This window comes from Oenanthe melanoleuca, chromosome Z, assembly GCF_029582105.1.
Source record: "Oenanthe melanoleuca isolate GR-GAL-2019-014 chromosome Z, OMel1.0, whole genome shotgun sequence".
Classification (NCBI taxonomy): domain Eukaryota; kingdom Metazoa; phylum Chordata; class Aves; order Passeriformes; family Muscicapidae; genus Oenanthe; species Oenanthe melanoleuca.
This window is the reverse complement of record NC_079362.1, coordinates 59,841,860-59,858,536: the sequence shown is the minus strand read 5'-3', so window position 1 is coordinate 59,858,536 and position 16,677 is coordinate 59,841,860. Positions and strand designations below refer to the sequence as shown.

The 16,677-nt window shown below is 38.7% G+C and overlaps 1 protein-coding gene across 1 annotated transcript in view; it reads right to left on the bottom strand.

Annotated features, from left to right (window-relative positions):
- Window positions 1-1,628: 1,628 nt before the first annotated feature.
- The window catches only part of LOC130265512 (chondroitin sulfate proteoglycan 4-like), a 32,889-nt gene continuing 17,840 nt past the window's right edge, over window positions 1,629-16,677 (bottom strand). Inside the window, exons 7-10 of the mRNA XM_056514622.1 lie at window positions 13,106-13,237; window positions 8,885-9,054; window positions 4,293-4,476; window positions 1,629-3,787 (exon numbers count right to left, since the gene is read on the bottom strand). Of these exons, the coding sequence (XP_056370597.1) occupies window positions 1,755-3,787; window positions 4,293-4,476; window positions 8,885-9,054; window positions 13,106-13,237 (2,519 nt within the window). The 3' untranslated portion in view covers window positions 1,629-1,754. The remainder of the gene's footprint in view (window positions 3,788-4,292; window positions 4,477-8,884; window positions 9,055-13,105; window positions 13,238-16,677) is intronic.

Here is a 16,677-nt window from a genome sequence, read left to right as displayed (position 1 = left end):
GAAGACATAGCTCGTATATTTTCCACTGAGATGGACTGCTCTTTAAGTGGGCTCTAAAAAATGCAGCACAATCATGTCTGCCCATGGCAGAGGTGGTAAACATGAGGACTACCCCCACTGCTCCTCTGCTCAGCTCCCAGAACACAGTAGTAAACCCAGTTTACATCTGGCCCGCCTTGTGGGTGAAAATTTCCCAAAACTGTCATCGATAACAGAAACATACTTAATCATCAACAATTCTAAAAAATCATCCAAAACAAAGCAGTGTGAAATGAATAGCACCAAGGATCTTGAGGTCAGTATATATCCATTCTATAAAATCGAAACTGGCAGTACCTAAACAAAATTAGGCCTAAATAAAAATGCTATTCCAGTATTTACTGAGTGGCTGCAGTGCTGAGACCACTGAGAACAGTATTTTTACAAAGAGGCTGGATGGAAGCTGTAGCAATTTAAAGGTGCAAAATAGATGAGAAGTTCACTGTTAATAAGAGACTGGGTATGATCACAGCGCCATTTCCTAGAAGTCAGTTCATTCTTTATAGTCAACAGGAATTTTATTATTTGTTCTCAGTGGAAATAAAATTGGGCCTTAACTGGAGACTGCACATCATTACTGAGCTTGGATTTTCAAAAATAGAGCAATATTCCCTTTGCACAGAAACAATTGCACATTTTATCACCAGAGCAAACCTGGAGTATGTAGTACTTGGTACTAGCATATAAGGCATACTTGTTCAGTGTTCTGAAAGATGAAGGGTAAACCGTGAAACTTCAGAAGAGGATATATACTACATTGCAGGATTGCTTCTATCAGCACCTTCAGGACACATGACAGTATGCAGCCCAGGACTTGATTCTACTGCTATCTGCTTGAGTACATAGACTCCAGGGAAAGCTGTGTTTGCTACACTGAAAGCAGAATTTACCCCTTTCTCAGGAGCAGGAAATGTTATGCCCATCCAGGTATGATTTAAGCCTAAAGATAATCAAGAAGACAGACAGACTGACAGATACTCAAGTTTTTGCCATGTGGAATAGACGTAAAGTATATATTTTACCAATTTTCAGACATTAAAGGCTAGAGTTCATTATCAAATCAGAAAAAAAGAAACCAAAAGTACAAATAACATCTCACAGTACTCCACCAGAATCCTTATTCACTGCTGTATTGTTGTTGCTGAATTGAATTCAGGATATCCAGTTCAACAACCTGTCAAAATATTCTTCAGAATTGCCCTCTGAACAGCCTTCAGGTCAAAATTACGATATTGAAATTAGCACCATGGAAAAATTACATATTGAAACAATCTGAAGTTCTTCAAAGAGAAGCAGTGACTCAGAAGGAATAAAAGACCTTTACAGCATAATTAGTTTAAAAAAAAATACAAACCAACAATTCTATTAAAAATATATAATCCCTGACAAAACATTCTATTTTACCTGTCACGGGAAATAAAAAATACTACATACATGGGGTGCACTCAAAATCCATGAGGCCAAATTCCCCACTGAATTAGGCAAAATTCTGCTGACATACCAACCGCAAATCTTCTACTATGGCCACTGTAATGAGTAGGATTCTTCAGTAGGATTCTTATTATTATTTCACAGGTATTTCTATTTCATCTAACACACATTTCATCTATCATTTGACCTACAAAAAATGAGTGTAATAAAGAACAAATTATATGTCAACAATATAAATTCACCTTTCCATACTACATCAATTAGCATGACCAAAACTGGTGTAACTACACCCAGTACTGACTGCGCTTCAAAGTTGGGTTTGTTCTTCGACAATATTGGATCATTTCAGGATCAAGATTTAAAAAGCTGTTTTTCAGACACCTTTCAGTAGTTGGAGAAACCTCTGCAGGAAGCAGCTGTTCATGTTTTGCTGCCACAAATGTTGAGGCTGTAGTTCCCTCAGTCCCCTTCAGGAGAGGAGTCACTGTGACAGTGGGCACAGTCAAGCTCCGTTCCAGACACCGAGCTGCACTACTGAGGGTTGTATCTGTTTGACTTTTGACTAAAGGTTTTGTCTTCTCTTTCTTCTGACACATGAACAAAATGCACACAGAAGTAACAGCAACAACAAGTAGCACAGACACCAGGACCAGGGGGATAAGGATATACCAAGAGTTGCTTTCACCTGCCTGCTCTCCGGAACTGCCATTAACCTGGTTTGTAATCTTCAACTCCACAGATACATTTGTTCCCACCTCTTGATTTAGCAATGGACCTTCATGCAGGTTTCCCCAGTGATTCTGCTCTGGCCACATAGTTGGTTCAGTCTTCTGTGGTGCAGGCTCTTCATTCTTTGAGGAGGCTGGTGACTCATCCTTTGAGGTAGAGTGAGTCTTGAAAGTGATTGTTACAAAAGGCACTTCTCTTGTAAAACCCTGCACAAGTGAAGAACTGTGTGGCACAATGGAATACTGAAAACAGCCAACAGCAGGCTGCACAGCATCTGCCCTGAGTACAAATGTAAATGAGTCATTCAACAGATCAATGCCTGTCATATTTGTGTCTATGTCTAGAAGCAAAACACCACTATCAATGTCAGCCTGGGTGAATGTCTGAGTATCTTCAAACACTGCATCATCCACAAACCTTTTCTTTACTATCCTTCCGTGAGAGGGAGGCACAATCACTTCAAATCTAGGATTACTGTTTGTCAAATTGGCTAGCTCAGAAGCATCCAGGTCACTGCTTCCAAATTTATAAGCTGCTTGATTTAAAATCTGCAGGTCAGATACAATTTGTACTAAAGGCTTCGCAGTGATATTCAGCACTTGTCCTGTTAGATTGCCTTCCGCAGTAAATAGCATAAATTCCAATACTTCACCAAAAGCAGTGAGATTTGTCAGGTGATAAGAGAGCCTTCCCGAGTACAAATCTGCCTGCTCAAATTTAGTAACCTGCTCATTTCCAATCATGAGGTGCCCATATTTGAGTGGCTGAGTTATTTCATACATAATATTGGTGCTTTTTCCATTTGTGGCAGCTGAAAGCTGAACATCAGTAATAGTGACAGATGTCTGGCCCTGTGGCAGCGCAACATTGGTAAGGTTGACTAGGACAAGAGCAATTGGTACGACTTCAAGACTGAACAGTTTGTATAAAGGGCGATGTTTACCATCAGTCACACTGAAATAAAACACCCCAGAAGATGAACTTCCATCCTGTACAAACCAGACTTTACCACTGTCAACATCAGCTTGTGTGAAATCTGTTATAGAGACATTGAGATTGCTTTTCATTGCTAGGTAACCATTATTAGGGTTGCTAACAATGGTGTATTTCAGCTCAGCTGGGTCATTATCTAAGTCTTCAACTTTCAGATTCTCTGCCCCCAGCATTGACACATCTCCCTGCAGGACTTTCAAGTGTAGCCTTTTAGTCTTCAGTTCCGGAGACTGGTCATTCACTGGGAAAATAGTTATATTAAACATCTCCTCTAAAACTTCACTATGGGGCTTTGTAGCAGGCTTGCTCTTTAGGTTTAACCAAACAGCAAAAGTGAAATTGTCATTTAGAGATTCAGAATTATCATGTATGTACATAATTCCAAATTTGTCCAGTATGTACTGGGAGAAGTTAGGCATTTCTTTGGTAATGTTTCGTTCTCCAACAATAATCATGCCGTGTTGGGGTAAAGACAGAACCTGATACCAGACTTCATACATGGAGCGCTGTACATCAGGTAGCTTAATCAATAGGTTTGAAGCATCTAAATTTGTTTTGTTGATTAATACTCTACCTCCTTCCTGCACTATGGCACCTGGAAGAAAAAAAAAAAAAGATAATCTTAGAAACTGAACATATTATAGTTGCACTATTTCAGAATATCATATCTAACACTGATGATGCTCAAAAAATCTTCTCTTTTGTGGTATCCTTGATTTCCACATGTCATGGCTAAAAATATATTTCCACTACCTTTAAAATACAATCAGATATGAGACAAGATTTTTGATTGATGCATACATTAAGATTAAAGAAATATCAGTATCTCAAAGCTTCTGATAGTGTTCTTCACCTACTATTATAGAAAACAAAGTATCTTCTACAGCATAGGAAGCATCAAACATATGTGGCTATCTCATTTCTAAGGGTGCAGTGAACATAGCTTTCCAAGCTACTATCTTACAGTACTCTCTCTGTCTCAGAAGTATTCTGGTCACTGCTTACTGAAGAGAAAGAAATTTATTTTTTTTCTCCATTTCTTCAATGGACCCCTGACAGATCCAAAACAATTTTGAGCTCAAAAAGTGAAGCATTTTTACCTGTGTTTGCTAGAAGATGAAAATTCTGATCATGCCTGTCAACTTCATATGAAATGACAACATGGAACATCTGGATATCCAGAAATGATGGTGGAGAGGAGATAGTAAATGTAAAGAAATCTTCGGCATTCCAGTCAGCTGGGTCAGCATGTAAGTGTTCATACATAATCACACCTTCATCAACCTGTTACAGATAAAGAGAAGACATACGTGTAAGAGCAAGGTGATTGGAAACAGAGGAGTGTTAAGGACAGAAAAAATACACTGAACACATTGTTCAAAGAGACCTTTGTATCTTAGTCCACGCACAGTGTACACATAATCATAGAATTGTTCAGGTTGCAAAAGACCTGTAAGATGAAACCCAACTTCTAACCCAGAGCTACCAAGTCCACCACTAAACCATGTTCCAAGTGCCACATCTACACCTCTTTTAGAATATCCATGTTGGGGATTCAACCACTTTTCTGGGCAGTCTGGTTCAATGTTTCACATGAAGAAAGATGTCCTACTATTCTGTTTAAACCTTCCCTGGCACAGATTGAGGCCATGTCTTCCCTTCCTGCTGCTTGTTACTTTGGGGAATAGGCCAAGCCTCACCTGGTCACAACCTCCCTTCAGGCAGCTGTGACAAGTGATACAGTCACGGTCACCCCTGAGCCTCCTTTTCTGCAGGATAAACACCCCCAGCCCCCTCAGCTGCTCCTCACAGCACTGGTGCTCCAGACCCTGCCCCAGCTCCACTGCCCTTCTCTGCACTCACTCCAGCCCCTCAGTGCCTTTCTTGCACTCAGGGCCCAGAGCTGGACACAGCACTCGAGGTGTGGCCTCAGCAGCGCCCAGGACAGGGGGACAATCCCTGCCCTGCTCCTGCTGCCCACACCATTGCTGATCCAGGCCAGGATGCCATTGGCCTTCTTGGCCCCCTGGGCACACCCTGGCTCATGTTCAGCTGCTGGCACCAGCACCCCCAGGTCCTTTCCAGCCACTCTGTCCCAGCCTGTGGCACTGCCTGGGGTTGTTGTGACCCAAGGGCAGGATCCAGCACTGGGCCTTGTTGAACCTCACACCATTGGCCTCAGCCCATCAAACTAGCCTGTATGTACACTGAGTTTATCCTCCATTTCTCTTTCTCTTAAGATGGACTCTGTGTTGCCAGATAAACATCTGAAAGTAAGTGAAACGCTATTGGGCATGAATGCTTAGTAAAAGCCTTACATGAAAAGCAGAGATATGTAACATTGACAAACTATCTCAAATTAGCAATGGTGATCATGAGCTCAGTTGGACTGTATTTTTAGTAAATCAGAATATCAATGTCTACAGTTTTCTTTGTAAGCAGAAAGGGCTGGATTACTTGTCCTGAAAAAGCATATGAAAGGCCAAAGGCTGGAGAAGGACTTTGATGCAGTTATTTCCTGCAAATAGCAAAAGATACTTGCTAAAAGACTAAGAAAACCAGAAGGAAGTGTAATGACCACTGATATCTACTCTCACTTATAAGCAAAAAGTTGATGGAACTACACAGTGGAAAATTTCTACATCACAGCAATGCAGGGATTCCTAAAAGACAAGAAGGAATCTGGTTTGTCCTATCTCTGCCTGCACTGACCTTGCAGATCATCATATTCAAGGAATCTAATCAGTCTATTGTGAGTAATCAAGCTTCAAAGTATTGCAAGATACTGCAGTAAATCTCCAGAGAAACAAATGCACATACAAAATAAAACTATTTATCTCTTTAGACCAAAGCAAAAGGCAGTATTTTAATTTCTCATCAGCTGGAACTATACCTGACTTTTAAGATCAATACTATAACAAATTGAACTGTAATAGAATTCCTAATGACAGGAAGACTAGAACACTTACTGAATCTTATCCAGTAGATTCAGTAGCTGGCCTGCTTGATAATTCACTTGCTGGCCTGGAGAGATGACAGTTACACCTATTAAATCCTTGGCAAGTTCCCAGGCAACCACTGATGAGATTTGTATGTTAGTTTGCAATTGCCAGAGAGATCCCTGTCTGAGATGGTGCTGGTATTAAATTAACAATTTTAACACTTGTCACTACCTGCAAACACCTTGAAGGGACTCATTAGTACACCTTTGTATCACATATGCTTGAAAGATGTGAAAAAAAGAAAACAAAACCCCCCTGCTGTTATCACAGATGAAGCATTTCAGAAGGATAGAGTCCGAGGTGCAAATACAGAGAGACTGAATCCTGAAATTACTGCAACAGCCCCCACTGAGATCACTAGGCAATCTGGGCTTTCAAGGTCAGTTTTCTCAGCAGCCTCAAAACCATCCCAATTTCTCTCTAAAAAATTTAGACTGATATGATAATATCCTTTATGTGCATCTCCAGGTTTCTGCTTTCCCTATACTGATTTGATTTTTAATGGCTATTATAGGACAAACAAAAATAAAATTAATAGCAAAAGGATATGCTTTTCAGTTCAGGGTGGCTTTCCAAAACCTCTCTAGGACTTCAAGCAGAGGACAGCAAATTTTTCTAACAAATACAAATCTAATCTAATTTCTAACAATACACATTCTTTAAATTCAGTGGTGTTTAGTACCAAGCTTAATTGGTTGAATGCTTTGGGTTTTTTTGACTGCAAATACATTCTAATGTCTGGGCTAAGAACAGAATGGAATTGCTGATGATTTCTGTGTTTACCTCTGCACTGACTCTATATAATGAAGAAGCTGTGGCTTGCTGCAAGATGATAATACTTCTAAGATACCACAGAAAGTACTGCAGAGAAAAACAAAAATCAAACATTAGGTTGAAAAACTCCTGTGTTACTCAAAAGTGTTTAATGTGCAAATAATTTTCTTATATTAGCTGAACAACATCTGTTCAAGAAAAATGTCTTAGAATGCAATAGTAATTTCTGTTTCTTTTTGTTGATTTTTTTTCCTTGGGTAACAAAGCAATAAACCACAGGGCATACAGAAGAGTTCAGCATCCCAGCAAAAGGAATAACTACTTTTCAAAAATGAAATTTCAAGTTCCTCAACACAGAATTAAGTCAATGAAAACCCACAGACCTACAGCAATGCAAATTTTTTGTCAATTCAGATCAGTTTCACAAGCTTATTACCAAACAGAAACTAAATCCTTTAGTCTCCGTTACATGGAAAATGTACAATGTTTGCAACATAAACGCAGTTTTCTTCACTCACTTTAACTCCCTGTGATTACAACACACTGGACTGAAAGTTTATTTAGGATCCGTCTCCTCTTCCTTATATCTCATTCTCTACCAAAATAAATAGCAAGCTTGTTTGGATACTTGAATTCCACCTGCAATAAGTCATTTAGCTCTCCTTGTTTGAAATTAAAATGGCCAACAGACAAGAAAAACATATGTATTATTTCAGCCCAAAACCTTACACAATTTACAAAGTTAAAAGGAAAGTTAGCTATACATTAGTAAAAAACTAAAGCTACAGAGAATAAGTGACACGTTCTGACATGGTACTATCTGATAATCACACATAATGGTCACATCCATAGGCAAAAAGAGTAACACTCCAAAACCTTAGCTAACATGCTTAACTGTTTTATCTAATACTCATAAAAATCACACATTTTAGGATCAGAAGGGTTCAGTGTCATTACAAAATTCATCTCTTTCATAAAACAAGACAAAACTCAGGAACTTTTGAAACAAGACCAATAACATAATGGCATTACAACAAGTTTTTTTAAGACCCACTCTGTGTTCATCTTGATTTTTAAAATCAAGGTGAAGACCCATTCTACAACTGTCCTTGGTCAGGCTGCTTCAAAGTCTGATGATAGCAAATAAAACTGTCAATCCTTTTTCCAGATTTTACTGTACAAATTTCAAATTCTGGCCAAAAGATTTTCTTATTGCTTCATATACTAAATCAAATAGCTAAATTTAGAATCCGTAAACATATATTTTTCCATGAGCAAAGTCAGAAGACTGATTCCCTTTTATCTCCCTCACCTCAATTTTCTGAGAATAGCTTAATGCACAGTGAAGACAGTTATATACAGATTCTGCACACAGAAAGTAATTCCTTTTGCAAAAGAATTTTTCCATCAAGTTACATAAGCTGCCACGTTTTAGTCATTCAGTAAGAGAACCTGTATCACAGTTAAGATACTTCAAACACTTAGTACCACAGCCAATCCAGTCAATAAAAGTCATCTTGGGGACACCCATGAGGACTGTGTACAGCTGAAATGACTGATACTTGGACTTCTCATAGAGAAAAACGCTGCTCCTTCTGCCAAAAACTAAAAGCTTCCAACCTCTGACTGCTGGTTAATGGCACCAGAACAGCTCTTCTTGACAAAGTGTTACAAGTAAAACATTGGGAATTGCCAAGACTTTGCAAGTATCCAAGCAGAGGGGAACAAAGGCTCCTCTTGTGTTCATTACTAGATGCCAGATATTTAATGACATAGCAAATCTGGGTGATCGCACTGATGGGTCACATATGCCTGGTTACTTAATAGATATAAATGGATCACATGAAGAATGAGCAACTGAGCCCTCTGAAGTAAAAATCTACCCCTCAACTAGTTGTTATAAAGTAAATGCTTACCATAGATTGTGTAAAACTGAAGATTTCCTGAGTGGTATCAGAATCTACTCGGATCAGCCTTCCAAGTTTTGGGGACGTTACAATCACAAAAGTTATAGTTCTGTTTCCTGAATTGGTCGCATCATTGGTTACAGCTTTAAGATCATGTTGTGAAATAGATTTCCTGGAACCTAAAAAATATCAAGTATAGAAAGATTTACAACAGCATTTTTTTCCAAGGCCTAAGTTTTGAATCCACAGTTCACACTCTCACCCAGGTATTCTACTCAGCATTTTAATAACATTTTGTAAGATCAGCAGGATTACTCTTTTTCTAGTTACCTTCTGGTTACAACCCTTCCACAGCTTTTTCAATTAAAAAGCCCATTAGTAGGATGTAACCTTGTTTTAAAAATGCAGAAAGTGCAGTTATCTTCAGCACATGTAATCACTAAAGACTGGCTTCTGCAAAAACTACCTGAAGTATAGAATAGAGAATGAATAAAAAGTTCTCTTTCTATATCACATGTCTAGAACCAAATTCAAACTGCAATGTTTTTGGTATTCCCAGCTGCCACAGAAGACATAGATGATTTGACTGAGAGAAGCCTCTCAGCAAAGTTTCTAGTAAATATATAAACCAAAATCAATCATTAACAAAAGTACACTTTACTGTCATGAAATAGGATTTTCATTAAATACAATTAAAACATAAGTACTAAATTAAACAATCTAGGAAGAACACCATATAAAAGAAATAACAGCCTGAACTGAAATAATTTATTATTTATTAAGATAGATACAGACTGAGTGGTAACAAAATCCTTTTAATACATAGCATCCCAGTAACCTTACAAAGGTTACTACCTTCTGGCTTAAAGATAATAAAGAGCTTTCTGGCATTAGTCAAACCAAGACAATTTTTACACAGCTGGGACAGTAATTTCCTAAAAGCTAGTCATTTCCTAGAAGAAAAAAAAAATCTGACTTCTTTTTTGATGCAGTTTCAAGGTAATCAATCAGCAAACTAAAATTTATGTTCAATGATAAAGAAGCAAGATTCCCATCATCTTATTCCGCCTGTATCCCCACTTCTGCCTCCATTTTCAGATTTTCTCTTCTCATTGAGCAACAAGCTTATATAAGTTTTAATACATAATTTCAAACACAATATGGTAGTACACATACTCGAAGTCTGAATTGTCAATCCATCTCATGCAAGAATAAAACAAAATAACACATGTATTTATATGTGTGTGTTTGTGTATGCTATAATATTCAGAAGAAAAAAATATGCTAAGGACAGTGAAGAATACAGATGCTTTGAAAGCCATTATTAATACCAGGAGTCTGCCTGTTCACATCTGTTTGTGCTCTAGTTCAAATAACAACTACTTTGAAACAGAGCTATAATTCTTCTGTCTCTGCCTGTTTTCCCATTTTTACCTTCCCATACTGTTCCTACTGTTTTGAAAAGTGAAAAGCCTCTCAGGCTGAGAAAAATACTCCCAGGCAACATCTAATTCAAGAAGCCTCCCTCCTTTTCCTCTCCCTTCTTTTCCTTTTTTTTGTGGCAGGAAGGGAAGGAACCATGACCTTGTGTGTACAGCAGATGTGGTCAAGAATGTACAACTTAGCACAACAGTTAATCAGACCACATAAATCTGCAAGTGCTATTATTTATCAATAACCTGCTAGTTATGCAACTCAGGCCTTATTGAGTAGGATAGGGTAACTCTAAAACATGGTGACACTGCAGTGATTGAAGTTACTGCTCCAATTTTTCATGGCCATACCAGGTTATCACACCACCGTTATCACAGAGCAGGGCCATGGGGAGCGAGTATATCTGTCACAAAATCCCCTCGACTTCTAACAGACCCAACCTCACTCACTGAACACTACAGACTGAAATACAGTCTAGAGACAAAGACAACAAAGTCTATCATGCTCTTCTGTAAAATGGCATCCTCCTCCAAACATAACCTTTTCGTTCCCCCACTTCTCACCTGAGATTTGAGAACCTTCCCTGGCGCCCAGAGTAGTTCTCTGATCTGACATCTCAACAGGGAGAAGAAGGTTATTTACCAGCCAGAAGACTGCCTGCATGTATCCACAGAAGGAGAGGTCACAAAAACCCCACGCAAACACAGGGGACAGGAACGGAGAGAGGAGGAAGACATGCAACAAAAACCGGTGACAATGAGTAGGGCCAAGCTAATCAATTAACGTAGACTGCAAAACATAATGTTGGTGCCTAATAATTTTGTTACATAATTTTACTGCCTACATTTAAGATTGAATGCTTTGGCATGAGCATTCTCCCTATCACTGATAAATAGTGATAAATCATCTCATCTACAGACTGATTAGACAGCTCTGCTTCCAATTAACTACAAGTCAGGTTTACTCTCCTCAGAGAAACTCAGCTTGTTTCTTGTTTGAACAACTGCCTTCCTGAAGAAGCAAATCCTCCCACTGCTATATATCTAGCATATAGGAGAAAAAGCTAATGTATCTAGCAGTCAATTTTCTGAAAATGCTGAATAAAACAAGCTTCTGTTAAAACAAATTAAAAAAAATCTATAAATTATATAAACAGATCTGGTATACCCAACATAAAAGAAGACAGCAGTTCACGCTCTTATCAAATTGCAGAGCAATATGCTTTAGAGGACAGTTTACACCCAGTCATGAAGACATGGTAAATTCTTTGCAAGAAATTCAGTTTTTACTACCCCAGAGAGAAGATTTCTCAAGCTGGCTCAAAATTAACCTTTCTTTGTAGTGCTATGAATTTAGCAGGACACTGGCTGTTGCTTTTATATATATTAACCATTTGGCACCATCATCATTGTTACAGTCATTTCATGATGGCAAAGTACAGCTGAAAGCTATATAGGTCGAGAATTTCTCTAAAAACACCATAAAGAGAACATGTAAAAAAGCTAGTAACACTTTATAACATCCAAAAGTTTGCTAGCCCAAAGTAACTGAGAATTCAGGAAAAAAACTTGCAATCTTGGATGAAAATACTTTGCAGTGATGAAAGAAATACTGTATTTTGTAAACTGAAGAACTGATTGTCTAGAGAACTGAAAGCCTAGAGACTTTGCCCTCTATGGAAGTATTAGGCATACTTTTCTTACAATTATCATTGGCTTAAGATAGAATTTCAGTAAATCCCAAGACCCAGGCAACCTTACACACCAAAACTGCAGGTTACTAATCTCTATAAGTGGATTTATGTGAATCCCATTTATATTGACTGATTTAGAAGATCATGCTGCTACAATCTTTTTTTTTGTTGCCTGTGTTTAAGTGGCTTTTGTAGCAAACGTTTGTTTATGCAACTTACATTCAGGAAGTCTAAGAAGATAAAGTCCTTGTCCTCCATATCCAATTAATAAATCAAGGTACAGATTACAACCTCTAGAAATCCATCAATTCTTAGTATCTCTCTGATTCTACAGATCACATTCAGAGAATAAAAAAGAAAACAGCACAAACAAAAGTGTGATACAAGATATTGCAGAGAGAAAACTTATCTTTATCTCTCATTTAATCCTGCAATGAATGCTAAACTCCTAACTCAATGAGGGATTACTCTTGCCAGTGCAAAGGAGTAAATGGGTCTGGTGAGATGCCTTAGCACATCAGCTCCTTCAATGGTATGGTTTCATTAAAAAAATACTCAGCTGCTGAACCAACTAGCTACAAGTGCACAAATATGAATCAAAATTTTCAGTTTCTGATTCCTCCGTGAGTCTGTGCTGCTGTCTGTAACTCATTTTAAACAAAAGAATAGTGAACTAGTAATCTGGAAAACTTACATGTACTACATGTGCAGAGTCTCATGGACACGAGTTTCACCCCTCTATTGCTTTTACAAGGCACAATCGCAACCACCTAAGATATCTCTAAATATTTGAATGGACTACTGAGATTTTAAACAAACATGAATAGGAAATCTCCAGAGCTTAGGCAGACAGTGTTATTATCACATTGTACTTGAACATTTCACTGCAGTTTCTATGAATCCAAGCACATGCATAGCAAAAAGTTAAAGACCACAAAGCAAAAATACAGTATGCTGTTTTGAGTAAACATTAACCTTTTTTTAAAAAACACACAAAAATGTTCCCAGCTACAGTTAATCAGTTAAGTATCTGAAAAATAACTCTATATTAGGCAATATTTTCAAGTGGGTATGTTCAATCATGATCATCTCAAAAAACAGACCTGGAAAGACTCTGAGCCCTTTGTTCACTTCAATGCTAATGATGAGCGTCTGAGCTGTGATGTTAAAAATCTGTTGGGGTGCAAAGTTCAAACCATCTGTCACCTGAAAGCTGAAGCCTCCTGACACTGCTCCTGTGGAAATCAAAATCATAAATTTATTCTTTTATTACTCTGTCACACAGAACACAAACATACACTGGACACCTTTCACTCTCGGCTACAGTGAAATATTGTTGAGGAACACATTCAGTGTAGATAGCTCTGTGTGCAGCTGCAGTGGAGCAGCAGGCTGAGCTCTGGGTGGCAGAAGCCTGATGCAAGAGGCCCTGAATTCCTGAGCCCTTGCTTAACAAAGGGCATGGGGACCTGCAGCCAGGGGATCAACACTCAGAGACATGGCAGGAGCCAAGGACTCCAGACTTTTGTGGCTTAGGCTGCAGTGTCTTTTGCTCAGGGTCCCGTGTCAGGGGCTCCCAGCCAGAGCCACTACTCTGTTGTTGCACAACAATTACATTGTTTTAAGGATACAGGCACCTGAGATTCTGCTAAGGGAAACCTGAGGTCAAGTCAGTGCGGAAATCTTGTCTGACTGTGTGAGTGTTGGGCATGTAGGGGGTCATCAGGGCTCACTGGAGCCACCAGATGTGAAAGGGGTTCCATCTCAACAATGAAAGTCTTGGGTGGTGTCACTGCTGGATGGGCAGACAGGAAAGTTTTCTTACCAATATATCCAAAATCATCCTAAAAGTAACTTTTGATCAGTGCCTTTGTGGCTTAATTAGAATTAAATAAATTGATAATGCATTGATAAACCATTCCCCAGGAAAAACTACTGGCTGTTATTTTCAGTGAAGGCCAGAAACCCCTTAGGCATAAACAGCAATAGTGCCCCCTCTTCTCCTTCTTCACTGATTCAGTGGAGCTGAAATCAAGTTAAACTTGGGGAGACAATGACTCTCAGATTTCCAACTCCATCTATGTCTTTGGACGGTCCAAAACACTTAGGCACTCACATATTGGCAAAGAAGGAATTTGAGGAGAAAGGTAATTAGAATGTTCTTTCAATTTGTTTTATATTTAAAGGTCTGAATAAATTCTTGGGTTGTTTCCTTAGCCTTTCCTTCGTTGCACTTCACCTTTGCTGAAGAAGGTATGTTGTCACAGCTTAAACTATTTCAGAGGTTATGTGTACTCATAATAAATGCACATTTTTTCTCTTTAATCTTAGGACCTGTATGTACTTTGGCACAACCAATAGCAAAATACCTCCAGGAGTTTGAGTGGATTCCTGTAAAAACACTTGTCTCAGAACTGACACGCTGCTTTTAGCAGAGGTTCCCCATGTTGTTCAATTAGGTAAAAAGACAAATCAAAAATGTGAAACATTAACTGTTACAAAGAATGGCCACGTTCCCCTATTTGCATTGATCAATTTTGCCATAAAATATTGCTACAAGAATAAAGATACTGAAAGCCAGAGAGTACCATGTAAACTTGACTTTCATGTAAAGATCATCATACTTTGCCTAATTATAAATTACCACATCAGAAAAATCAAATGTGGGTTCTGAGATTATATCTACCAATACACCTAAAAAATGCTCTTATATTAGTCAGGCAGCTGAAGCAACTCTGGAAGATGCAGTCATATTGTTTTTATTCTAAATGTTTTTATTTTCTGATGTATTCTTCTGATCAAAAAGAGCCAGTTGCTTGTTAAAAAGCATCTGGGAGTCTACTATTTGTACCACGTTGAAAAAAAAACAAACGAACCTGCTTATGCAGCCTCGCTTCTTCAGCTAAGGCAAGTCAACTGCTCGACTGACACAGGCATTTTGTCATCAGCACTCAGGAATAGAACTGCACCTCAAAGTTCTGCTAGGGTGAAGGATTTATCATTTTACCACAATTAAGTTTTTAAGATGTATCTGATCAGAGGTGATTAAAAGAACACCAGAAAGAAGGTTTGTAAAAGCTACATTGAGAAGACACAAAGACTTCAGAACCAAGAAGAGCTCAATTCATTACTGTCCTAAGAAAAACACTGTCAGGGTTTAAGGGCAGGACCCATACTGCAAAAGTGATACACTCTAGAGTGAAGCAAGAGTGAAAAAGAAAAGGAATTCTTATGCTGAAAGAGGGGTACAGAAAAGGAAAGGTGTGTTCGAGTTTTGCATTTACACTGGTGATAGAAGAATCAAGGATTATGGAGAAAACAAATAAAAATGTCAAGAGAAAACTGTGAGAGCAAAGAGGAAGATTTGCAACTCATTGCACAGAATAAGCAGCATAATGTAACTCATAAGGCTGAGCAATGTGAAGGGGAAATTCTGAGGTCTAATTTAGAGGCATAAAAGCAAAGTATGGTAGTACTTTCACTGGTAGTAAAAAAGACACTGAGGATGAAGTGTCACTGCCATGTACAGGTGTAAAAAATGTGTAGTGCCACAAGGAGTAGCCAGAGGATGAAAGAGCTTCCACAGCCAAGACTACTTTGTGAAGCACTGGAGACCATAAGGTTGAGTAGATGGCAAAGCCAGAGTGGCTGCAAGACCCGACATACAACTGAGGGTAATTTTATGTTACAAATTTATATTATAAATTTACAAATTTATTCTTTTCACTTTTATCAATCAAGATTCACTCTCTAAGACTACAGATGTGCATTTGTCCTTTCTGAAACAGAGTGGATTAATCTCCTCACACTGAGACTTACCACTGCCCTACCATCATAGGGCTTTTTACATGTCAAAAGCTCCCTTGGAACAATTTAAATAGCTTGGCTCACTTTTGTCATGCTCTGGACCTTTCATTTCCTGACCAAATTATTTGAGCAGGATAATTACAGCTCACCAGCTGCTGCTTGTAAAGCAATTTCAGCAACACATATGCACTCTGCAAGACAGTGTAAGGCAGAGTACTTCAACCTTATGAAGACACAGCACAAATTCAGAATGACTGCTGCACCCAAGGGAGCACTGGAATTCCAACCTGCCCCAGGGCTGGCAGGAGAGCAGTGTATCTCTTCTATCTCCATCCCAAAACAATGATTTATTCCTTCTGTAGCAACTCCTTTCAACTGAGGTAACATATACAATACATACACAATATAGGTGGAGTAGGAAACAGGTAGCTGTCACCCTGTGAAAGCCCTACCTCTTCTAGTTGGAACCCCACTGGAAAGTTCATTCCTGTGACCTCCCACCACTACCAAACAAGAATGCACGAAGCTGCCCTGACTTCTTTTACTCCCCACACATTCTCTCAAAAGCACAAAAAACCCAGTCTCTGCCTCTGGACAATAGGAGAAAGAGTCAATGTTTAAAACTTGATTCTTTCACAGCCTGAAAGGCACAAGGGACACCGACATCACACAGATGAGCCATAACTTCATTATCCATCACTGCAGTATCTATGGCAGGTATCTGTGAGACTGTTGGTCCATGAAGAGCTCTGCACTGTAGCAACACAGAAAGGCTGCAGGAAATTTTCTGTTACAATAGTAAAAAACATGGATTTTGTATCTCTGAAAGGTGCATGGAAACACTCCCCCACTGCAAAACTCCTTTCAG